At 38.3% G+C, this 25,303-nt stretch overlaps 3 protein-coding genes across 3 annotated transcripts; 2 read left to right on the plus strand and 1 right to left on the minus strand.

Moving 5' to 3' along the window:
- Positions 1-1,327: 1,327 nt before the first annotated feature.
- Positions 1,328-5,514, plus strand: LOC121996078 (probable LRR receptor-like serine/threonine-protein kinase At1g05700). The gene is made up of 13 exons (XM_042549925.1): positions 1,328-1,534; positions 1,620-2,184; positions 2,255-2,727; positions 2,859-3,000; positions 3,073-3,144; positions 3,226-3,297; positions 3,382-3,462; positions 3,547-3,698; positions 3,805-4,031; positions 4,135-4,261; positions 4,517-4,582; positions 4,675-4,867; positions 4,965-5,514. Exons 1-13 carry the CDS (start codon positions 1,381-1,383, stop codon positions 5,299-5,301), a joined length of 2,661 nt encoding a protein of 886 aa, XP_042405859.1. The 5' UTR covers positions 1,328-1,380; the 3' UTR covers positions 5,302-5,514.
- Positions 5,515-6,936: 1,422 nt separating this feature from the next.
- Positions 6,937-8,067, minus strand: LOC121996158 (transcription factor RAX3-like). Its single transcript, XM_042550040.1, has 3 exons — positions 7,828-8,067; positions 7,606-7,735; positions 6,937-7,525 (listed from the first exon to the last, which is right to left on the minus strand). Exons 1-3 carry the CDS (start codon positions 7,961-7,963, stop codon positions 7,099-7,101), a joined length of 693 nt encoding a protein of 230 aa, XP_042405974.1. The 5' UTR covers positions 7,964-8,067; the 3' UTR covers positions 6,937-7,098.
- Positions 8,068-8,333: 266 nt separating this feature from the next.
- Positions 8,334-17,406, plus strand: LOC121977323 (syntaxin-71-like). The gene is made up of 9 exons (XM_042529910.1): positions 8,334-8,597; positions 8,689-8,814; positions 10,830-10,992; positions 13,485-13,570; positions 14,651-14,719; positions 14,788-14,832; positions 14,929-14,991; positions 15,106-15,182; positions 17,162-17,406. Exons 1-9 carry the CDS (start codon positions 8,442-8,444, stop codon positions 17,175-17,177), a joined length of 801 nt encoding a protein of 266 aa, XP_042385844.1. The 5' UTR covers positions 8,334-8,441; the 3' UTR covers positions 17,178-17,406.
- The last annotated feature ends 7,897 nt before the right edge of the window (positions 17,407-25,303 follow it).

A 25,303-nucleotide genomic window follows, 5' to 3' on the forward strand; every position in this document is an offset into this window, starting at 1 on the left:
GAAAGTGGTCGCTCCTTTAAATAAATTGATAATCGGAAAGTGGTGGCTCCCTTTAAATAAATTGATGTATATATATATTTCATGTTAAGTTCTATAGATTCTGATGTGGTAAAAGGTGATATCGTTCGTCCTAGTACTTCCGTCGCACCACGCCTAAGGTCTTCATGAGGAAGGTAAATCACGGTAACTGGAGAAGTTAGTGCGCAGTGGGAAGAGGTGTACAGGGACCAAGGAATTACGCCCTGACTACTCCGCGGTTCGAACCCACGTTCTCAAGTGGCAAGCTTCTACGCACTAACCGCTCCAGATAACCTCGTGGGGCAAGTTCTATAGATACTGATGAGATGATAAAGAGCGGTTCATCCGATAGGGGTCGGTTGTCATGAGGATGATCAGAATCAAGACGATCAACGTTTAGATATCATATGATCAAACAGAGGATAATTGCATTGGCCGGTCGAACGATCAGGCCCCTCGACCAGGAGGCGAAGGCTCCGATCCGACCCCACCTTTGACTCAGGAAAGTGTCAAACGACCGACGCTCAATGAAGTGTTTTCTGGCTGAGCGGACGCGACATAGGCTTAACGGAGTTCTGGCCGAGTAGACACGGCACAGGCGCAACGGAGTTCCACCCGAGCGGTTAACCCGCTCGGCCCAGCAACGAACCCACTGTATTATTTCTCGATATCGTTTTGAGAGTTAGCATCGCTGACACCACGCATGGTTGACAGAAAGATCGTATGATAGAAGTTTCCACTATCACATTAGAGATATGTTCGGCTTGTTAAGATACTGTGTCAGAGACACTTTAGTGATAAATTTTTTCAGGGAAAAATTCGAGAAGCATGCTCACATAGGGAAGCGTGTGCGCGCACTATGGGAGTTCTATATAAAGGGGGTGCAAACATCGACAGAGATACACGATATACACTATTTTGCACTACAGTATTCATTATTATTGCCCCGCCTTTTATATCATCGCCGACGATTAACTTGAACATCGGAGGATCAACATTGAAGACCCCTTCCTTGACTCGACATTAACGCCATCAATCTTACAAGGTGGAGGAGAGTCTACCAGACATTCACATCCCAATTTTCCATCTTCGGACATGATTAGATACATCTGCTTATTTTAACCGTAAAGATCTAAAAAAAATTCAGAATTACATCTGCTGATTTTGGTAATATTTCAAAACCTATACTTACGTTTCAACAACCAATTCTCATTCCGCAAGTCAGCCGATGAACATTCATTTTTTAGTCATTCAAAGCCTACGTCTTCTCTATTAAAAATGAACACGGAAAGTACGACTGAGTTCAGGTCAACCATGCTAGTTTTTTGTTGATGAAATTCTCTTCCTGACATCCTTATTCGAATGTCAATTTCTCAATTAACATATCAAGAACTAGGATTCATGGAAGGAAGGCAAATTCAGGGGAGGAAGATGACAAGCAGATCGTGTTGCTTTGTGCTTCTGTTCGCTTCTGTTCTCATGCTCTGCGTTCATGGACAGCCTCCGAGCACTGACGGTGCTACAAATGATGTTTTAATTATTTTATCTTAATTTTTTATCTGTCTTCTCCTCTCAATTCTTGGTCATTCGATCGATCTCAGGATTCATTAGCATCGACTGCGGCATCTCCAGCAACCACAGCTACTCCGATCCTACCACCCAAATCCTATACGTCTCCGATGACCGATTCATCGACAGGGGAACCGACTACAATGTCTCCGCCACCCACGTAAACTCCCTCCGTCTCAGCGCGCAGCTACTCAACCTGAGAAGCTTCCCCGACGACGAACGGAACTGCTACTCCTTGCCTGCTTCGCAGCACGCCAAGTACCTCGTCAGGGCGATCTTCTACTACGGGAACTACGACGGCCGGAACAGCGCCAGCGTCGCTAGTCCTCTGTCGTTCGATCTGCAGTTGGAGGTCAACCACTGGCGGACGGTGAACGTCACCAATGCCTCGGAAGTGTACAGTCACGAGGTCATCACAGTCGCCGCGGCGAGCGTAGTCTCCGCATGTTTGATAAACACCGGCCAAGGAACGCCCTTCGTGTCGGCGATCGAGCTGCGGCCGTTGAAGAGCAGCATTTACAGCTTCGCGAATGTCAGCCAATCTCTAGTCCTCTGCTTCCGCAGCAACTACGGATCGCTCGACAACGAGGCAGTGAGGTGACTAGTAGATAATCACTCTTTCAGATATCAATTTTGCTGCAAAATCCAACAGAATTTGGTTCGGCAGATATCCAAAGGACAAGTACGATCGCATCTGGCAACCAACTCCTCCGGATCCTCGGTGGAGGAATATATCCACCAACTTCACGGTCGAAAACTTCGAACAGGACGAATTCGAGGCGCCGACGGCGGTAATGCAGACGGCGTTCACGCCGGCGAGGTTCTTCGACAGGGAGATGCGGTTCTCTTGGGACTACTTGGAAGGCACTAACAAGTTCTTCGCCAACCTCCACTTCGCGGAGCTCGCGATCAACCGATCGAGGCAGTTCAACATCTTCATGAACGGCGAACTTTGGTACGGCCCCTACGAGCCGCCGTACCTCATGTCCGACGCCGTCTATAGCGTCTTCCCCATGGAGGACCAAGCCAGCTACAACTTCCGTCTCACTGCGACGGGGAATTCCAGCCTCCCCCCGTTGATCAACGCGGTGGAGGTCTACTCTCCCATGCAGATTGAAGATACAACCAATGCTAATGATGGTAATTCAATCATTTTTTTTCATCTTTTAGAGGAAAAAATAGCAGATTCTTGCATATGATAAAGTTTTTAAATCTGGTTTCATCACTAGAAATATTGAAATAATGTTTGGGGAACGATTTAACCATTGTAGTTGATGCCATTACTGCAATCAAAGTAGAGTACCAAGTTAAAAGGGGGAGCTGGACTGGTGATCCCTGTGTTCCAAGGAGATATGCTTGGGACGGCTTGACTTGTAGCCATCACACACTTGATCCTCCAAGAATCACTTCTATGTAAGTTATCTGAAGGTGTCTGTGTGTATCGGTTTCCATCAAAAAGATCTTACGAGATCAAGCATTTTGCAGAAACTTGAGTTCAAGTAGATTGGCAGGAGGAATATCGACCTCATTTGCATCATTATCTGAAATCAGGAGCTTGTAAGTTCTAATTTAACATATATAGTCATAGTACAAGCAATAGGAACTTGGAATTGATGGTGTCTCTTTTACTTGCTGCAGGGATTTGTCATTCAACAATTTGACAGGAGTTATACCTGACAGTTTGGGAAATTTAACTTTGCTAACATTCCTGTAAGTTCTATGATAACCTTATATTTCAGAATGTGAACTATAAAGATGACTATAATTCAACCTCATTTCTGTCTTTGGTGCCAGTGATTTGAGAGGGAACAATATTACTGGAGCTGTCCCAGTTTCCATCTTACAAAAGATGAATAATGGGACATTGACACTTCTGTAAACTTCTCTTTTCCTCCTCCATTTTTTTGATTTAGTTATGTTTCTTGAAAGCAATATCATTATCTCCATTTCCTAATAAAGGTTTGACAGTTATACAAACTCTGAGCCTGTAGAAGCCAGTGACAAGAACAAGAACACCAATGTAATTCTAATTTCTACAGTTAGTCCAGCAGTAGTTATCCTACTTCTACTGGTGGTCCTAATTGCATGGAGAATGAGAAGGAATGAAAGAGGTATTTCTTTTCTTTCTTTCTTTCTTTTTTCCTTCTGTAGAACAAGGGTTTGCGATATTCTTGATCGAGTTAACACTAAAGCATCAATGTTGTCGGCGAATTGAAGATTTGGCTGCAGTTAGTGCTGAAGAAAGTGCAGTCATTCAAATGCAAGTGGATGTTCACTTGTTCACCTATGCACAGATAGTAAAGATAACAAACAATTTTGTAAGGTCGATTGGTAAAGGCGGGTTTGGAATCATCTACCATGGAGAACTCGAAGATGGCACTCAAGTCGCGATCAAGCTGCAGTCGCAGTTGTCCCCGCAAAGTGACAGGGAGTTCCTGGCTGAGGTATGCAGCTAAAATTCTATCAGTCCAGTCGACAACTAACTATTTTCAGAATCAAGTTCGACCCAAGTTCTTAAGAATAATGGTTTTTTGCACTTTATGGCAGGCCAGAAATTTAACAAGAATTCACCACAAGAATCTGGTTTCTTTGGTTGGATACTGCAAGGATGGCAGTTACCTTGCTCTTGTCTATGAATACATGCCTCTTGGAAGCCTTCAGGAAAATTTGAGAGGTTTGCAATTCTAAGCCATGCAATTTGAAAACACAGATGCCTAATTCAAATAAAACAGACTTTTAGTTAGTATTATACATCTATATTGATCATTTAGAATGAAGGATCATCCTATCAAACTTTTGACATGATATCAGAACAATTAGCACCTTGCACAGAAGGTTGAAACTTCAGCATATATATGAACTCAATTCAGCTAGATCTTTGTATCATTGTCTATATCGATAAAGATTTCTATCTTCTGTCAAATTGAAGGTAAAGCACATTCCCCTGGGTTAACATGGGCAGAGAGGCTCCACATTGCACACCAAGCTGCACAAGGTTTCAACCTAAACATCAAGAATCAGTTTTATGTATATCATTCTACTTCATGGTATCGACACCAGCTACAAACCTTGATCGTCATCATACAGGACTGGACTATCTACACAGGGGATGCGAGAAACCGATAATTCACGGGGATGTGAAGAGCAGCAACATTCTCTTGGGTGAAAGTTTAGAGACTAAAATAGCTGACTTTGGGCTTTCAAAGACCTTCTGCAATGAGTATGACACAGATGGTTTCGCATCGAAGGTGGTCGGCACACCCGGATACATTGATCCACTGTATGCCATTTTCTCCAATTCATGGAATTGTTATAAATCCTGAGACTAGAAACTAAATCCAACAACTCATGTCGACTGCCGTCTTAATATTTTGCAGGTACCAAAGTAGTCTACGGCTCGATGAGAAGATCGATGTTTATAGTTTTGGAGTGGTTCTCCAGGAATTGGTCACTGGCCAACCTCCAGTGATTCCAGATCCAGGAAGGGGTCACATATCTAAATGGCTGTCGGAGAGGATTCTCACAGGAAAGATTGATGATTTCATTGATGAAAAGCTGCAAAATGGAGATTATGAGCCCAACTCAGTGTGGAAGGTCGTTGACCTTGCAATGAGGTGCACAGCATCATCACCAGGCAGCAGGAGGCCTGAAATGGCTGAAATAGTGGATCAGCTGCAAGAAAGCATTGAATTGGAGAGGGGAGAGAGAGATTGATGGTGCAACCAAGATTCTCAAACTAAATATTTGGGACTCGTAGAGGGAGTTGTCAAGAAGTTTGTGTTCATCTGAATGATAAAGTTATCCAATTTGCTATGGTAGGAAACCTTTTGATCAGTAGTGGATGAATTGCCTCATGTTTCGTCACTGATTTTAGCAAAAGTTAAGACTTTTGACTTTTCTCCATTAGATTCAATTACAAAAATATAACAAGAAGAAGAAGAAGAAGAGATTATAGCATGTTTTTGGAAATCATAGTTCAACCAGTTCATATGGAAATGTAAGCATCTATAATTTTCTAAGAAAAGAGTACTCATAGTCCAATAATTAACATTAAACTAATATTAAAAGGTTGTTAGGCTTATCTAGTCATAATACATTTACATACTTGCTTAATCGTTCAACCAGCCTAATACGTGTACTCAAGAAAATTTATATAATAATTTTCATCAAACAGATGCATAGAATCATAGTTAGGTAGATATTGTTGGAAGTGATCAGAAAAAATAATATAATAATTTTGACTAACAATACTACAAAATTATTTTAAGTAGTTTAGTTACTTTAAAAGATTATGTTCACGTAACCATTTTAATCAAAATTATTATAAGCTTATTTTTTAATTATTTAGTCATTTTCAAATATAGGCGAACAGTGTAGTTTCTTTAGATTCAATTTAATAAAATGGTCCTGATATATATTTTTTAAACTTTATATGATTAATTTTAACTAAAATTGTCATATATTTTATCTATGTTTCATTTTTTTAAATGCTTTCAAATTAATAGAAAATATTTAATCCTTCTTTGATGATTTAAAGAAAAGAGACGTTTATTTAATCGTCTTCCCCGATACATGATTCCTGTACTGGCCGTCGCCAACACTTTAATTATTAAGGACAAGAAAGTCTGCAGCCTTAGAACTGCAAAGAGAAGAGCCCCTTCCCTGGAAGCAGATACGCTCGTCTGTCCCAATCACAGAGGCAACAACCTTATGAGACAGGCAGAGAGAGAGAAGCATAATAAACAAAAGCTTCGCAATAGGCCTATCTGAACAATTAATGGCTAAATATATAAAGTGGCAAAAGGCGAAATCCTCGCCCTCAGGGCCTCCGTCGCACCCTGCCTAGGGTCATCACGAGGGAGGTAAATCACGGTAGCTCGATGGCAAGTACGCAGTGGGCCGAGACTTTTTTGCACAGGGATAGGGAATAAATCCCCGTTGCCCTACGGACTCGAACCCATGTTCTTAGTGGCAAACTTTCACGCCTTTACCAGCCGAGATAACCCCGTGGGGCACTAAATATATAAAGTAGCAAGTGGATTAGGAGGGCTGAAATGTCAGTCTGGAATTGGCTAAAGAGTCAAAACCTTGTGATGGGGAATCTTGATGCAGTGAGAAAGGGCTGATGGCTAGCTACCTTCCTGTGCTTCAGCTTTGAAACTGCCATTCCACCATCCATGCATTTCTCATGGCCTCTGAGCGCTATGTCAGCTGCAGGCAAACTAAAAGAGACATGCCCTTACTGACCATGTCTGTACTAAGAAGTCTCCACACCATTCCAATGCACAAGACAAAAAATGACTGATCAAAGCATTAGTTGATAAGTTTTTTTTTTTTTTTGGTGATTCATTCCACTGCGCACCAACCAATCCATTTTGCTACGCGAGGATGGAAAGACAAAAGGGAATTAGAACAGAAACTACATTGCTAATTACAAGGATTTCTGGTCCTCTACTTTGTTGTCAGTTCTTTCACGTTCATGGGTAATGGAACTTGTTACAGTTGCGCCCATCATGACGAGAAAGTGAGGCCCTGATACAGTGTTGTCGTGTCGCCGGGAATTGGATCGCTCTCCTGATAGCCGAAGCCATAGCCGCCGAGGAATAAGGCGCCGGCGTCTCCCAGTCCAAGCACTGATAGGAACAGCTCGTTCACAGGCGGGGAGACCATTTGCTCGATGAAACTCCTCTCGGGGAGTGGCGTCTGGGGATACTGCTGAGGGAGCAACCCGTAGCTGGGTTGAAGAGGTTTGACATTGGCGAAGCTGAACTCGGCGCCGCCAAGAGCCCCTGTTTTGATGGGCGGGGAGAGGACCGGAGGAGGGGTGGAGCTGGAGTTTGCCCTCGCCACGAGCAGCTTCTTCTTGAGCTTGGTGTTCCAGTAGTTCTTCACATCGTTGTCCGTTCTTCCAACCAGCTGGGAAGCGATCACGGACCACCTAATGGTTTTGCGAATCAGGGATCGCCAACCTCGAGATCAAATTCTTAGCTGAATCAACCGCAAATGAATCGATCGAACCTGCTTCCGAGACGATCATAGAGAGTGCAAATGATGTTGTCCTCCTCCTCCGTGAAGCCGCCATGCTTGATGTCAGGGCGGAGGTAATTGAGCCACCTTAATCGGCAGCTCTTACCGCACCGCTTGAGGCCTGCATTATTGGCAGGGACCGAAATAGTGAAAAGATCGACGGAGGACAGAAAGTGGTACATGTGATATTGACTGAGATGGAACAGTGATGACCTGCTTTCGGGGGCAAAGCGATCCAGTTGCCGCCGGTGCCGTTCTTCTCGATGTAGCTCCTGAGGGCGGCGTCTTCCTCCGGCGACCAGGGCCCCCGCTTCACGTTGGCTTTATCGCAGCACGGAGCTCTCCCCATTGAACAGTGAAGAGCTGCAAATGGATGAAGGAAGAATAGCAGAGCGAGCAGAGGAGCAATGGAGGATGCCTTTCTCTGCGTCGTCTTTAAAAAGGAAGAAAAAGTTGTTCTTATGATAGGGAGCTTGCTCTTCCCGTGAGAAATTATGGACCGTCCGATTGAATCGGCGACCGACACAACACGCGTTGAAGAGGACTACAGAGTACAATTCAGGAGATTGAGGGGGTTGGAAACACTTTCTTATTAATTTTCGAAAGTGGGGGACTTTCTACGTAAAATTCTACAAGTGTATATTATTATTATTATTATTATTATTATTATTATTATTATTATTACTACTGTTTTTAATTTTATTTACTCGGTGATTTTGTTTGTTCTCCACCCCGGTCGCATCTCGATTTCTAGGCATCGGGGTCGGAGAACAGCTAGATTTGGTGGCGGGGAAGGGGGAGAGGGGTAGGACGACCAGGGATCAAGGATGAGCGTCATCGATATCCTTACGCGAGTCGACGTAATCTGCAAGAAGTACGAGAAGTACGACGTCGACAAGCTCAACGCCGATAATGTTTCCGGCGACGACGCCTTCGCCCGCCTTTACGCGTCCGTCGAGTCGGACATCGAGTCCGCCCTCCAGGTATCTTCCGTTCCTTCCTCCTTTTTCTTCTTCTCTGGCATTTTTCTAGGGTTTGTTCCGTAGAGGTTGATCTGGCGGTCGCACGGCGCAGAAAGCGGAAGCAGCCTCCAACGAGAAGAATCGGGCGGCAGTTGTGGCGTTGAATGCCGAGATCCGCCGAACAAAGGCGCGGTTGTTGGAGGAGGTCCCGAAACTGCAGAGGTTGGCCGTGAAGAAGGTCTGAAACATTCAATTTCTCTGTTTTTTGTCTTTGGCATATCTTGTGGTTTATGTCGTATCATTTGAGGTAATCGACAGTCTGGCATGATTGACATGTTTGACTGTTCATATATAAGAATCAGTTAGTAAAGCTCCGTATAGCCCTTTGTAGATTTCGCCACCAGATTACAAATAGTCATTGGAACTCTGTTTTTGCTGTTGTTGTTCAAAAGATATAGTTATTCAAGATGTTCATAGGTGGAAATTATGTTAAAAAAATAAATTCTTTGTCACTGGGCAATAGCACATTACAAGATAAATGCAGTAGAAAATGGACCTGTTAAGCTACACAGGAAAAGGTTGTCTCACTGCAGGATTATGTTTCCAATTATTTTTTCCAAGATGTGTTTGGATGAACTAAATATTTTCGTATTCTTCATCTATCATTTCATGCTCGTTTTGGACACCTACCACTTATACTTTGAGTCTGACATCAACTTAATCGATCACATGTAATAGTTTCATAAACAATTTGCCAAAAATTTGAAATGGAGTGACAAGGATCTAAATGGTTGTCTAAACGTATGAATGTATATTTTTATTTTTTACTTTTTCCGGAAGATTCTAGATGTTCAAATTGTATTTTGGGTTAATTGCTGTGATGATATGTATTATGCATAAAATGGTTGTATCTTTAGTTGAAACTTGAAAGTGCTTGAATTAGGGACTCAATTTTCCTTAACCAGTGGGTGTAATTATGCCGATGGGGACACTATAAGAGAATTTAGACATTTAACTATATGAATGTCTCACAATTTGTCTCACTGATATTTTTTTGAAAATACTTATTATCATGAATATATCCAAATAGCATTCTTTAAAATTACAGAAATTTATATATAATAGGATCATTGCTTGCATCCAATCCATGTATTTCTATTATTCAAGAGCAATTTGGTGTATTTTCTATAAAATGTAAAATGAGAGAAAATAGGTTAAAGTGGTATGAACATGTTCAATGACAACCAATAGAATATATAATTATAAATTATATCTATTTCAGTATAAGATACAAAAAAATAGAGGGAGACTAAAGAAAATATTAATCAATGTAATAAAATATGATTTGATAGATTTTAATACTGTTAGTGATATTACCTTGCATAGAATTCAATGTAGGGATAAGATTCATGTAGCCAAACTTAAATAGTTGGGGCAAAGACAGTTTGATGAATGATGATGTGATTTATGTTCTATGCCTTTATGAGATATTATGTGTTGATCTAAACTTATATAGAATCAATGTGTGTTCTATGTTCTATGGCTTATTTTATGAAATATTACTTGTTGATATAAACTTATATAGAATCATTGTGTTTTGTGTTCTATGAAATATTAGTGTTGAAACTGATAAACAAGACATGTAATTTATACATATTGTGTTGGAGACACACACACATCCGAATGTTATCTAAATCATATATCCTAGTAGACTATAAACTATATATTTTCATGATATTTCTATTGGAAACTATTCATAAACTGTAAAAAAAAGGCATGTTTAAATAATTAGCGAGAAACTATTTTTGTAGGTTGAGATGGGTAATTTAATTTGAGTTATTTATTTTCAGAAATTCCAATGATATGAAGAAGCATGTGGCTCATAAGTGGTAAATATTAGATGCCAAATTTTGATATGGACATATGTCCTGTATAAAATTTTTGATGAGGCCATAATTGAAATTCTTATTTCTTTTTTTATTTTTCCTTTCAAGAAGGTAAATCACCATATTTTTACAGTTAATAATGATTAAACTACATGGCCCAATGTTTTAATCACAACTTGTCTTTCCATACAATACCAATGCATTATTTGCACATTGGTGTTGGCTTTCTTAAAGTTTGGCAAAATTTTTGTCTTTCATGATTGTAACTGTTATGCACAACCATTAATCTGTATGGACATAATCATGAAATAGATGATTATTTTTTTATTGTTGTTGAATTTGGTGTTTTGACTATTTTCTGGTCTAGGTAAAAGGGCTCTCAAAGGAAGAAATTGCTACACGGAGCGACTTGGTATCAGCTCTACCGGACAGGATTCAGTCAATTCCAGATGGGAGCACGAATGGTGCAAAAGCTGGTGGCTGGACAGCTTCTGGTTCTCGCACAGATATTAGATTTGACTCTACTTCAGGTATCAAGATCACATTGTGTGCATTTATTAGATTGTTATAAGAATAATCTATGAAAGGTGTTAAATTAGAGATTGTTGATCTGATCTAAACTGTGGATGTGCATTTAACCATTCTAATACTAAATTATCAGTGGAGAGTTCAAATTTGTTTGTGTTTGCATTTATGCTTCTTTTTTTCTAGGCCATACAACTCAGAGAAGCATTTTCTAGAATGAGGTAGTTTACAATTTATGAGCTCCTTCATGTAATCACGGAAAGTGTTCTACTTTGTTTTTTGGTTCTAGTCTTAACCAATTCAAGCCGGTAGAAATCACTGTTCAATACTGAGATTGCCATGACTTTCAAGCAATGTTGGAAATGGCAGTAGGCAGTGGCCGTGCAGTTAGTGGTCGGCTATCGCCGCGGCTACCTAGATAGTTTGAATTTTGTTTACTATTTTTATACATAATTCAATAATATATTAACTAGTTGATAAAAAATTATTTAAAAGATCAAAAATAAAAAAAAATACTATAAAATATATTGACTACAAATAAAAAAAATTAATCTAAATATTTTTTTTAAAAAATAAATACTAATATTTTTTTAAATATATATATTAAATTGCTAGGATAATTTTATTGAGTTTTAATTAAGCCTATTTAAATTATCTCAATCATGATTAAAATTATTAATATAATGTTTCGATTAAATCTTAAGTTCAAAAAAAAACTATTCTATTCGGCGAATGACTTCAATGTTTTGGCATTGGATGCGTCGTCGGGTCTAGACACATTGCCTAAGCCCGGCGACTAGTCTGGACCCGTCGCCCAAGCCTAGCGATGAGTCTAGACTTGTCGCCAGAGCCTGATGAGGAGTCCAGACCCGTCGGCCGAGCCTGGTGACGCTTCCATACGTGTCACGTCGCCCGAGTCCGGTGACGCGTCCGGACGAGTCACCCGAGTCCAAATCAGAAACACTTTACCGCAGTCTAAACACAAGGCGATGTCGTTGAAGGCGGTGCGGTTGAGGTTTGCCTCCCGACTAGGCGGCGCCTAGGCGGTTGCCTCAACCGCCATTTAGAACATTGTGTTCAAGTTAGCCAAGGGCAGAGCCATGTTTATGGCTACCCGAGCTATAGCCCAGGGGTCCAATGGGGATGAGAAGGAGATTTATGTGAGAGGAAGGAAAAAAAGCGTCGGAAAGAGGAGGCTAGCCTGGGGTGACAACGTCTGCACGGTGCACATGGCCCACAGTCCGAGTGGATCACTTGGGCCGGCTCCGCCATTGAAGTTAGCCAAATAACAAGTATTACTTTACTGCTGACTGCTAAGTGACCTCAATAATGCATTTCCAATTCATATTAATTTGTGGGTTTGAAAGCACACCCTTTTTCTTTGGATTCTAGTAGAGGTCGTTGAAGAAAGAAAGTAGAATTTCCAAATTGTCATGCCCATGGCAGGAATTCTGGTTGGAGATCTTTTCTAATTAGCTATGAATTTTTCATTGGAACCAACCTTTCTCATTCATAATAGACAAGTTGATTGATTGATTTCTTGATGAAAATTCAACTAGCATACCTTATCCGTTTGGTTTTGATTCAACTAAAGGGATTAACATGAAATTGCCTTCTCTGCATTTAGTATATGAAACCTTGTTCAATTCAACCTATGAAATGGGAAATGTAATTTTCTTTGGTTTCATTCCATTCAATTGGATAGTTTTGCAGACATTGTTTACCATGACTTTGACATAGTTCTGTAATTGGATTTCATAAGGATGTGTTTGGTATATTCTCCAGTTTGACTTGTATTTATTGTATGAGAACTAGGCTACTTATTAAAAATCTCATAAAATTTGCTAGTTTGGTGTTTTATGCCACTTGGTAGAACATGAAGGTTTGCTGTAGTGCATGCTAGTTTATCAATGTTCCAAGATGTTTCATTTTCTACTGGGCATCTTCATGGTTCTAGGAATTCACAACTACTCCATTTCTGTAAAATGCACTTTTGATTGATGGCTGCACCTACATGGTCTATATGCTACTTCTAATAAGGTTTCAGAGATTCAAAAAATTACAAAAAGAGTGTTTTACATTATATTCCTATCAAATTTTGATGTATTGTTGAGCTCAAGTTAAATTAATAACCTGTAGCTTAACGTACTGCCAAGTATACTGATATATCCACACATGCATGATTGTCCTCCAAAGTAGTATTCTCATTCACCAGTGCGAAAGAAATTTATTGTTCAATATGTTTGCTATAACCTGTTCAAATGAATTTAACCAAAAAGGGACAAACCGAGAAGTAGATAAGCACAGTCATTGAGTTAATTATTTCTATTTTCTACTTGCTTTGATTGTATGCCTCTGGAGATGGAAATCCTTTCAACTACTTTCATTTTTTACAATGAAATGCATGTTATTTGAATAGTTCTCGCATCAAGATTTATCATTGCTGCTTTTCTTGTAAAATTAATCATGACCATATCATGTATTTAATTTGATCCAGATGGAAGATTCGACAGTGAGTACTTTCAGCAGACTGAAGAGTCAAACCAATATAGGCAAGAGTATGAGATGCGCAAAATGAAACAAGTGATTCATCTTTCATTTCTCTTCTTCCTTTATATTTGGAAATATTTGTGTGCATGTGGAAGTGAATGATAAGGGTGGCAGCTGACATCTAGTCCTTTTTTGTGTGGTTCAAATTGCTAAGCTTTGCCAGTGATGGCTTATTCTCATGATTATTGGTGCTACTATTTTCTTCCATGAATAATTTCTTTAGTTTATTAAATAGGTTAGTTTGTGTCACCCATATAGAAGTTTTCTTAGGCGAACATGTGTTCTCACCTGGAAAACAGGCTATAGATATCATATGCAACTTAGATTGCTTGTTCTTTAAACTGCCATCATCTTCTCCTTCAAACTGCAAACTTTCATCTTTAGATGTTTTATCCATCCTGGATATTTTGGATCGTTTTAAGATGTTCAGAGAATTATTCCTCAATAAAGAATATGGGTATCGGTGTGTGCCGTCAGGAACACAAGGTAGATGTGTGTTTTTGTTCAGACATGGTCAATTAGTTCTTGTTGATGAGCCAAATATCTTCTCAGCGACTGAACATTTAGTATAAAAAATTGGACACAAGCCGTGGTGTCCTGAAATGTATGTGGTTTGCTATTTTATTTGGCATTTCATTCCTTCTTTTGTTGTTTGCTGAGTCTTCTTACCTGTGTAGTATTAGTATTTTATCTCATTAGTACATTTCATTTTATTGCAATGCTTATAGATTGAGAATTACACTCTACTCTGTTTGTCATACGTTTTTTGTGTCACTTCCTTGAATCTGTGTAAAATGAACTGTGTTTTTCAAGAAAAATAAATTTCTTTTGTTTCCAAATTAATTTCATGCACTTTCAATAGCAACTGGTACGATATTGAACTAGTTCAGGATATTGTACAAATTTCTATTGTAATCCCTTGTATGAGCATCTTGATTTTTTTAAATTTTGGTCCTCAGTTATGTTGTATTTGCTAATTAATTATCTATCAGGTGCCGCGATGATTTTGGTGAGATTACAAACTATACTACTAGTTTTCTCTTAGTCAGTGGTGGTTTTATTATAATAATTATTGCTTCAGATTCATGGGATGACAGGAGATCTATTTTTCAGGATCAAGGTTTGGATGTTATATCTGAAGGACTGGATACACTTAAAAACATGGCACACGACATGAATGAAGTGAGTTTTTATTCTGACTATTCAAAAAGAAAAAAAAAAGCTTTATACTGATTGTATTGTATTAACAGGAATTGGACAGGCAAGTACCTTTGATGGATGAAATTGACGCGAAGGTTGTTTTTTTTTCTTCAAATGCATTTTTTCCTTTTCATTAAAAAAAAATGAGATATTTGGGTTTTGGTTGATTTACTGGTGAGATTGGACCCTAGGTGGACAAGGCTACTTCTGACTTGAAGAATACCAATGTCAGGCTTAAGCAGACTGTTAATCAGGTTCCTTCTAATTCTAGTTTGAATAAACATTATCTATACTTCACAAGAGATTTTTATTCCACAACCTGTAGCTAAGAATTTCTAACAAATAATTGTGGTTTTTTCATTTTTCAGCTTAGATCCAGTCGCAACTTTTGCATTGATATAATCTTGCTGTGTATTATTCTTGGTATTGCTGCGTATCTGTACAAGTAAGTTCCACTTCTAATCTGCAGTTTGACAGTCATATTTATGGTCGGTTGTCTAATTTAGTTTCCATCTTGAATCTGGTTTCAAAAATAAATTAATTGATGTAAGCAATACTATGGTTGTGCATATTGTGGGGTTTTTTTAATATCAGAAATGGAATTATGCCAAACCAAAGTGACACAAACTTTTCCAATCAAAATAGAAGATGAAAAGGTACAATTTTACATAGAAAGTGTAATATCTCGAAGTATAAAAACTAGAATTTAAAATTTGATCATTTGGATAATTTGAACTTATGAACTTTCTTGTATGCTGTATAGAAAATTTTCATCCTTATAATCTATTTTTCTCATTAAATTTAGTTTGGCTTGAAGAAATTTGATAAAATGATCCCTTGGAAAAGAAGAGTTGTCATTTTGATAAATGATCCTAGATCCTTGATCCTGTCTGGAATCGGGGAGGATGGTGCGTTGGATAGGTGTCTTCGCTGGTGACCAAAAAAGACTTTAGATAGGTGTGGCATGGTGTTGCGAGCGAATTTGCGTACCAAGGGAAAGAACTAGTAGCAAAAAACAAAGGGTCAGGAAGGGGTCAGAGCGTAAACACTTAGATGCTCAAGTCAGGCAAAGGCAAACGATGGTGGAGAAGACGAAGAACATTAACTACAAACAATGAACTGTGATAGTGATGCCTCGCGTACCTATCACGATGCCTCGCGTACCTATGCTTGTAGATGGATAAGTGTTACTTTTCCTCGTACGAATCTCGATGCATTACTAAAATATGGCCAGCCATTATGACATTCTGACACCTTTCTTGAAATAGGCCTACAATTCTTGCGCCTTGCAAGATAAAAGCTTCTGGTGTACAACTTGCACAGGGAATATTCCCCTGATTCCCCGACGATGGTTACGTAAAACGTCAAAAAGGAATATTGAGCTGGCGAGCCATTAATGTACTGGGATGATAGGCCGGCTATGTCTCCTCCATCGTCCGATCGGACCTTGCACTTGGAGGGGATCTGCTTGGCTTGGCTTAGGGATGTAGATCACCTTGAGAACTCAGCCTCTTTGAGGACTCGGTTCGGCCTCTTTTAAGACTCGGCTCAACCTCTTTGGGGACTCGACTTGACTTCATTGAGGACTCGGAGTCCGGTCCGATCGGTCGAAAGGTCTGATTGGCTAGATCGCTCGATTGAGTCATGCGACCGTGTGCATCTGAATGTTGTCTCCTTGATTTTGACTACCATATTAACTAGCTTTCTGGACTCCGATCCTAATTTCAGAAGCCCTACCTTACTCACTGCACCATATCAATCCTTATTCACTCAACATTTTTTAGCATGGCTCACAAGAAGATAAAACTAAGTAATTAGACAATTGGACGTGAATACTGTAATTAAATCAAAGGGTCTGTATTGGTGCCAACCTTAAGTGATATGCAATACTGGTAGACTATTCGGCCATGTGAATTGGTTGAAACAATAAACCTTATGTTGGTTTATTTGTCTCTAAAGATTAGCTCTCTGATTCCCCAAACTTGGGATCAAGTTAAAAAGTAGCTTGTGTTAATGGTCTGTTTCTCTATTTACTAATAACTTATTACATTGTGGTTTTTCGAACTTTTTTTTCAGTCCATTTGCAATTGTAATATTCAGACATCGAAATGCTCCTATGGAATTTGTTATTGCGCAGTAGAGTACAAGCATCAACACTGCCATTGTATGTTGCTGGTATCTGCTAGAAGTGTAGGTTAGGGATATGATTGGAGTTGGGAGGAATCAAAGTTTTATTGCTATTAATTGCTATAGATGCCTTAAGAATCACAGTTACATGCAATCCAGGAATAGGAAACAGGATAAATGATTTAGCTCCTGCTTGGTTTGCCCTTTCTCATCTCATGATAATCATGAGCTTTCTTAAGAATCATGTGATTTAGCTCCTGCTTGGAAGCCTAACTAATTTGTTCTTTTCCTATGCAGCGTTCTAAAGAAATGAGATGCATATGAGACTATCAATCTCCCATCTGATTGCGCATTTGTATTTCTTCATGGAGGAAAATGTTTGTGTTCGCGTATTGCGTTGCTTGGTTGCGTTGCTTCTTCTTTCTAATATTTTTTATCTCGAATTTATTGCACTTTTGTTGTATTGCTACAAAAAAACTGAGCTACATTGCATTTCCTGCTGACTGAGTGTGTAATTATTATATTTATAGTACGCTTCTGTATGTGACATGTGTCCAGGCATCTCAACCCTTGCTTTTTTTAGTATATATTTTTTTATTTTTTTAAATATTAACTTTAAATATTATATTTCAAATTTTAAATTTCAAACCTAAAAATAATTAGGTACCATAAATATTATATCCTAGACATTAAATCTTATATCCTAAATACTAAACACAGTTTAAAAAAATAATAATTGCACACCTTTTATATATATATAGTTGATATCTTGCGCGTTCGTACAGTGTGTGACTGTGCACGCGCAGAATTCAACTGGTTTTAATTTTTTTTATTTGTTTTTAATTTTTGAATTAAAAAAAGTAATTAAAATATTTTTTAAAAATTTTATTTTTAAGGTTCAGACTTTGGGTTATAGTATTAAAGTTATTTTTTTTAGATTTTACCTATAGGGTTTAGGCTTTGAGTTATAGTATCAAAACTATTTAGGGTTCAGGCTTTGAGTTATAGTATCAAAGTTTTTTTTTTAGATTTTATCTCTAGGATTCAGACTTTGGGTTATAGTATCAAAATTATTTTGTTGTTTAGATTTTACCTCTGGGGTTCAGGTTTCTCAATTAGATTATAGTGTTTGGTTTTTAAAAAAAAATAAAATAAAATTAATTTAAGTATTTATTGAGTATTGTAATATGTTGAGGGGATATATTAATGTATTAGAAATTTATATAAGGAAATGTTAATTTTTTTAATTTAAAATAAAAAATTAAAAAAAAAACAAAGCTTGATCTCCTGTGCGATGTACACAGTCACGCACTGTGCGCGTCACGCAGGAGATCAAGACTATATATATATATATATATATATATATATATATATATATATATATATATATATCCAAATTCTTTAAATGTCTTCTTAAATTATTTTTTTTAAATAATTAATCAGGTTGGATAATTTTAGATAAATCGAAAAGTACATATGGCTGATGATCCAAAAGCCTAGCATCATATAATTGTATGTCTTATTTGAAGGGAAATTTTTAATAAATATACAGTACTTAAGAATTGAACTGTGGGTACTTGGGAGACAAATAATAAGGGTGCGTTTGGTTCAAATTATCATGTATAATTTTGGTTATGTGATTATCAGGTAATCACATAACTTATGGGAGAATAAAATATAATCTTAACCTTATTTGGTTCAACTAGGTAATGGTATAATCTAACTTGATATTTACTATATTACCCCAGATTTAATTATATGATTATTATTATTATTTTGTTTTACCGTCTGTATGCATTTATTATCAATGTTATACATTTAGATCGATTAGATTTCGTTCAAAATCTTTTATTTTCTTAATATTAAGCATTTATATAAAATCTAAGATAATAAGGAAAAATATTAACTCTCACTATGATATTATATCACTCAAAATAAAATCCGAAAATATATTAAAAAAAAATTAGGTACCGGCGGCCACCGGCGCCGCTGTGGTCGGCGGAGAAGGGGAGCATGTAGTGGAAAAGCGGCCAGATGTTGGCCTTACAGAAGCCTTGGTAGAACTGGTCATGGAGATCCGGCGGCTCGAACACAGGCACGCACTTGAATTGCTCAAGCAGCGTCTGCGCGACGTCTTCCTGCTCGTGTGCCTTCACATCGACCCTCAGCGAGCCGACATAGAGAACCTCCATGTCCTCCGATAGCCCGTCCTTGAGCTGGAGCAGCAGCGAGTCATCATCCCACCCGAAGGACCACCCGCGTCCATCCGGCCGCCGCCGGGCGCGCACCGGCAACTGGTTCGCCATGATGATGATTTGCTCCTATGCGGGCGACGACTGCACGTCCAACGCCACGCTGCTGGCCCGCTCCTCCTCCTCCTGCAGGTCTGCCAGCGTCCTCGGAACCGTCATCACCCGCGGCATCCGCTGCGCCGCCCACTCCCCGCCCATCCCCAACGCTGCGAAGTTCCCCGACGCCAAATCCAGAAGGTTCGCATACGATCTCGACATCATCTTTCCTAAAGAACAAAACACCCCAAATCAAAATCAACTCCGCACTCGCCCGATTGAATAAACAAGAATCCTTTCCAGGAACCAATGCAAGGACAGAAACCAATCAGCTAAGCGTACAATCCGTCTAAGATATGAATCGGAGACGAAGAAGGAAAAGAAGATCAAGAAGGAAATGGCGCTCCCGATCGCAGCTGTGGCGGCGTCGAGACGAGCAAGGTTTTGTGATTCGAAGGGTAATTTTGGAAAAAAATATTGATAACCCTGGAATCGTAGAAAACCTAAGATTTCCAAGGTTTTGTGATTCCTGGTTCTATTCCCTAATTACTGATGTGGCGAGATGTTGCATCACCAGGAATCACCAATTACTTAAACCAAACAAGATTATCGTTGATAACCAACTAGTTATCAACGATAACCCCGAACCAAACACGCCCTTATTGTTATATCATAGTTGGGGGCCTTCTTAAATTAGGTAAGGGTCAAGGTTTGCTTGATAATTTATTGTTGATTATATCATTATTTTATTATTTGTTATCTTACTATTTTATTAAAAATCTAGATCCTTTACTAACTAACTTTCAATTAATTTGGTGAAGCCTAAAATTAAATTCTTTTTTCTTTTACACTGAAAATAATTTTAAATTTTATTAGTAATTTCTGTAGGTCTCGGTTGGCCGACAAGAGAGAAGTGAATTGTCCTATTAAGAAATTTAATACTTTCTTTTGCTTTCTCGTTTTAGCAAAGACAACATGTTAATCAAAATAAACATAAAAAAGAATAGTCAGCGACAAGATCGATTTATTTGGTTTGTGATCAAAAAATTACTGATCCAAGACTTTGAAAGCTTCACTGAAAATCTCCTTCTGCGGAGTAGCTTCTTACAACAATTAAGCACATAAAAAGACTATAAAGGCAATAAACTAAATTTGGAAGTTTAAATTGAAATGTTGTATTGAATCTCGAACCCCAAGCCTCCTTTTATAGTTTCACATATCAAATTGATCGTTTGCAGATGTGGCAGATCCCATGCGCCTGGACCCTCCGAGCGTCCCTAGCTGGTCGCCTCAATCTGCTTTGCAACAGCTAAGTGATAAGTCATTTATCCACTCTCGGGCGCCCGGATTGCTGTTGATGTGCACCCGAAAGTGATCCACTTCAACGACTCTGCGACGAGGTGCCTGTTTGGCACCAAGGTGGTCTGGGCACTCGGACCCTCTCCAGGCGTTTGGACAAGGTCAACTCAAAGTTGACTTTGTCCGACTTCGTCTCCGATCGCTTGGGTGATTCTTCGGTCATCTAGAGTTGAGTGCACCCGAATCCAACTCTGACCTTCTCTCCTCGAGTAGTTTTCCGCTCTGACTTCTCGTCCATCGGAAGCACCGCGCACGTCCTTCTCGTCCATCGGTGTACTCTTCTGTAACACCTCGTCCTTCAGATGCACCGAGCCCATCGACTCACTTCTCGTGCCATCCTTTTAGTTAGCTGCATCTTCCGCTCGAATTTTTGTGTTCCTAAGTTTATACACACTTAGACACAAGAAGCAAATGCAACATGACCTAACTTAACTCAGTTGATCATATCAAAATTTACCCGAGGTACTTATAATCTCCCCATTTTTAATTTGCATCAACCTCAAATTAAGTTATAGTAATAAAAACAAGCTAACATAAGTAAATTTTGATTGTACAATGTATTACAAAATTTTTGCAATTATAAGTAAGCAAATTTGAAAATTTTAATAGATCTCCCCCTAAACATAATTCTCTTTTTTTTTATCACATAAAAAAATTATGGGTATATATGTAAAAAAAATCTTTAAATTTTTTTTTAAGGATTTCTAAACCAATTACTAGTTTGAGGAAATTTTTTGAAGAATAATTTTTTGAATATCCAAATTTTTAAAATTTGAACAACTAGATTTTATGGAAAAAAATAATTTAAAAATAAATTTTAAATTTCAAAAAAAAAATACTACAAAGTTTCATGGTGGTCAAACAAAAACCAATAGTTTAGTTAAAATAATTTTATGACAAACAAATAGTTATTTTGACCAGTATGAATTATTTAATCAAAAATAAAAATTTTCAAAGTTAAATGCTATACAAATAGAATCTGATATCTAAAAGTTACGATAATTTTTCAAAATATGTAAAATTTAATTTTTATCCACGGAAAAATTAAAGTTTTCAAAAATAATATCTAGATCATTTTTAATTACTATAACATTATTTTTGATAAATAATTCAAAATAAATTGGTCAAAAAAATTTCCGTAATAGAGAATATAATATTTTATCATAAAATATTAAATTTGTACAAAAAAAAACTCATGAAATATTTTAATTTTTAAAATATGATTTTTGTTAAAAATTTATTAAAAATTATTTAATGGTCAAAAAATTCTGAAAATTTTTTTCTTTTGATAAATAACCTATTTATTTTTTATAGAAAAATTAAAATATAATTAATTTCTAACAAAAGGTTTATGAAATTTATTTGATAAAATTTACTATCAGGAAATTTTAGCATGCAAAAAATTAAGGCAAGTTAAAATTAAAATATGCATAAATATTTAAACTAAGTATAATTGAGGATTCCCAAAAAAGTTCCTACCAACTGGATTAACAAGATATTTTTTGAAAATATATTTTTATGATACTTTTATAATTTGACTGATATCTGAAATACCAATTTAATCCTTGATAATTTTAAACATGTGAATATGCATCACCTTTTTGTAATTGTTCTAATTTTTCTTTTAACTTAACATTTTTAATTTCCAATTTATCGAATTCTTCTAAAGGGCATGTTTTAGCTAAAACTACTCTTAGTTCTAGTTTTTTTTTTTTTCATTTGTTCATTTTTTGTTTTAAGCTTACATAGAGACTTAGACATTGGTTTTATGCCTGAATACAATTGATCAGGAGGTAGAAGATATACCTCACTTATCATATAAAATCTGAAGCTCGATTCTCCCCCTTCATTGTTGTTGTCTTCTGATTAGCTCCCCTTTCATCGATGCTTACTTCTAAGATACTTGATTCTTCGTGACTTGCATGCCATCAGTGTCAGTCCAGAGTAAGTTTCTATCTTGGATTCTAATGAAGAGCTTTCATCCCAGGTAGTCTTGAGATTCTTATGCTTGGGTCACCTTGGCTCTTTGTCTTTTTCCTTCTTGAGCTTTAGGTAGTCATCCTTGATGTGTCTTTCTTTCTGACAATTGTAGTATTAAACCTTTCTTTTGCTCCTTCGATTTTTCTTGGCCTGCATCTCACTAAATTTGTTAGATTTAAAAAACTTTTGAAACTTTCTTACCATATATGTTTCTTAATTTTTGTTAAGGGATGAGTCTGACTCTAGTTCATCCTTCTTATTGGCTCTCAGTGTCAAGTTATGATTTACCTCCATTTCTTTTGTCACTTCTGCACATCTAGATTCATGTAATTCAAACGTTAAAAAAAGTTCTTCTAAAGTACTTACCTCCAAGTCTTTAGAGATGTAATATGCATATACTAAGGTTGACCACTCCATTGTCCTCGGGAAGCGTTGAGCACATATTGGATTGCATCTCAATTTGTTACTGCTTCTCCGAGGTTTTTGAGTTGGATGATTAGTTCCTTGATCTTCGTATGGAGTTGGGTCACCTTCTCTTCCTTGTTCATCCGAAGGTTTGTTAGTTGATTTCTGAGGATGCTCTTTCTCACTAGCTTTGCTTCTGAGGTGACTTCATGGAGCTCCAAGAATTTCTCCTAAAGTTCTTTGGCTGAGGTGTAGCATTCGATGCAGTTGACCTCTTGAGATGGCAGAACACTAAGCAGATAGAATTATGTCTTTCCGTTTGCCACAGAGTCACTCTATTCTTTCTTGTTCCAGAGTTATTCTTTCTTCATCTCTCCATACTGATCTCTGGGTTCTACAAAATCATATTTAATAATTAACAATATTTCAAAATCTATTTTAAAAATACCTCCATCTTTTTCTTCCATATCACAAAGTCTCTCTCAAACTTCGGTGGATGAATACTAGCTCCGGCCATTTCTTATGTTGTAGACGACGATTAGTCCTTCTAAAGAGTTCTTGCTCTAACACTACTTATAGGTCCTAGTTAGTTAGCAAGTGGGGCTGAATTACCCTATTAATAAATTTAAAACTTTCTTTTACTTTCTCATTTTAGCAAATAAAACACAGGTTAGTTGATCAAAAGTTAATCAAAATAAACATAAAAAGAATAGTAAGATACAAGACCGATTTACTTGGTATAAAAAGAAGATTACTAGTCTAAGACTTTGAAGACTCCAATGAAAATCTCCTTCAGCGGAGTAGCCTCTTACAACAATTAAGTATAAAAAAAAGACTATAAAAGCAGTAAACAGAATTTGGAAGTTTAAATTCAAGTGTTGAATTGAATCTCAAGCCCCAAGCCTCCTTTTATAGTTTCACTGGTCAAAGTGACCGTTTTCTAACTTGGCAGATCCTGGGCACCCAGACCCTGTCTGGGTCCCCCGGCTGGTCACCTCAATCCGCTTTGTAACGGCTAAGCGATAAGTCATTTATCCACTCCTAGGCGTTCAGACTGGTTTGGATGCTCGGATCACTGTTGACGTGGACCCTAAAGTGATCTGCAGCAACGAATGTAAAATACCAAAAAATGATGAATAATAATAAGGGAATTTTCCAGAATTTTTAGAAATCTTTCGGGAATTTTTTGGATCTCGTATGGACGAGTTAACGGGAATAAAAACGGGGTCCGGGAAAGCCTGTTTAGGCTACCCATTTAAGCGAGGAAATGTTTATTTTCTTAATTTCTTTTTCTTTTCTTTTATTTCCTTCTTCCCTTTCCCCCCCACCCCCCCCCCCCCCCCCCGCGTCTCTCTTCTTTCCCCCACCGAAACCACCTCGTGCCCTAACTGCTCTCTCCCAACAAGCGTGCTACCAAAACCACCGTTCCCCCGACGCATCCCATCTTATCCTCTCCTCTTCCGAGCTTTTCCCCTCCCTCGTGCCCTAATCTCTGCTCTACTGCCGTACACCTACCTTTCCTCTTCCACTCCGCCAAGCAACGACGCTGATCATCGGCACATGAGCACCCTTCGCTTTTCTCTCGTCTTTGCCCTACGGCGTAGGCGAGCGCAGGCCACCAGGTCCGGTACCAGTCGCTTGTGCCCTAGCTAACCACCGACACTCGTCGCCCCTCGCTGTGGAGGTCCCAATGGCGCCGCCGACCTCCCCTGTGCCCTAGCGCTACTGTTTCCCTATGCCCTAGCGACGACAGCCGGCCGTTAGCGCCCCTTTCCGACGCCTCCTTCCTTCCGAGCAGTGTAGATTTGACCTAGGGCTCAAGTTCACCTGCACATCTCTCCTCTTTGCCCGATTCAGTCACGTAAGTCCTCTGTGATAGTGCTGATTTAGGGTTTCCGGTGGTCGAATTGGAGGTAGGTTTTCCTCCTGTATTTGGATTTAGGTAAGGCATGCCACATATCCGATTAGAGAAGACCTAATTTCTGTTCTTTATGTTAAATTGTTGAGATTTAAGGCTTGGTCAGTGATTACAGCTCCGGTCATCTTTGTGCGTGGGTGATCCACAACTCTGGGCATAAACTTACTTTGGATCAAGAAACGACAGTGAGGTGAATTGAGGTAAGGTGTAGAGGAAGTCATTCCTTTTGTTACAGCATACACATAATTGGAGCTAGGAAAAGATAAGAAATGAATAGTACAGAAATTTAGTTAAGTTTAAGTTGGTTATATATATGGATTAGGTTTGGAATTTATCTATCGGTATGATTAGAGTTTTACCCTAATTTAGGGTTAGAGATTTTATTTATCTATTTATAAGAATTGTAGCTAAATAAAATATATCTATATATTTGATACAGGACTTTGACGCGAGACGAGTATCTCGACGTCGGATTTGGACCGGATACGA

This window comes from Zingiber officinale, chromosome 1B, assembly GCF_018446385.1.
Source record: "Zingiber officinale cultivar Zhangliang chromosome 1B, Zo_v1.1, whole genome shotgun sequence".
Lineage (NCBI taxonomy): Eukaryota > Viridiplantae > Streptophyta > Magnoliopsida > Zingiberales > Zingiberaceae > Zingiber > Zingiber officinale.

Bases quoted from the DNA above. Each gene is read 5' to 3' on its own strand.
- LOC121996078 (XM_042549925.1), top strand. From the start codon at position 1,381: ATGTCAATTTCTCAATTAACATATCAAGAACTAGGATTCATGGAAGGA. The intron at 3,001-3,072 runs GTAAGTTATCTG...AGCATTTTGCAG, and splicing joins CCTCCAAGAATCACTTCTAT to AAACTTGAGTTCAAGTAGAT. The intron at 4,262-4,516 runs GTTTGCAATTCT...GTCAAATTGAAG, and splicing joins CCTTCAGGAAAATTTGAGAG to GTAAAGCACATTCCCCTGGG.
- LOC121996158 (XM_042550040.1), bottom strand. From the start codon at position 7,963: ATGGGGAGAGCTCCGTGCTGCGATAAAGCCAACGTGAAGCGGGGGCCC. The intron at 7,736-7,827 runs GTCATCACTGTT...CCAATAATGCAG, and splicing joins CGCTTTGCCCCCGAAAGCAG to GCCTCAAGCGGTGCGGTAAG. The intron at 7,526-7,605 runs GTTCGATCGATT...CAAAACCATTAG, and splicing joins TATGATCGTCTCGGAAGCAG to GTGGTCCGTGATCGCTTCCC.
- LOC121977323 (XM_042529910.1), top strand. From the start codon at position 8,442: ATGAGCGTCATCGATATCCTTACGCGAGTCGACGTAATCTGCAAGAAG. The intron at 13,571-14,650 runs GTGATTCATCTT...TCTATTTTTCAG, and splicing joins AGATGCGCAAAATGAAACAA to GATCAAGGTTTGGATGTTAT. The intron at 14,833-14,928 runs GTTGTTTTTTTT...ATTGGACCCTAG, and splicing joins TGGATGAAATTGACGCGAAG to GTGGACAAGGCTACTTCTGA.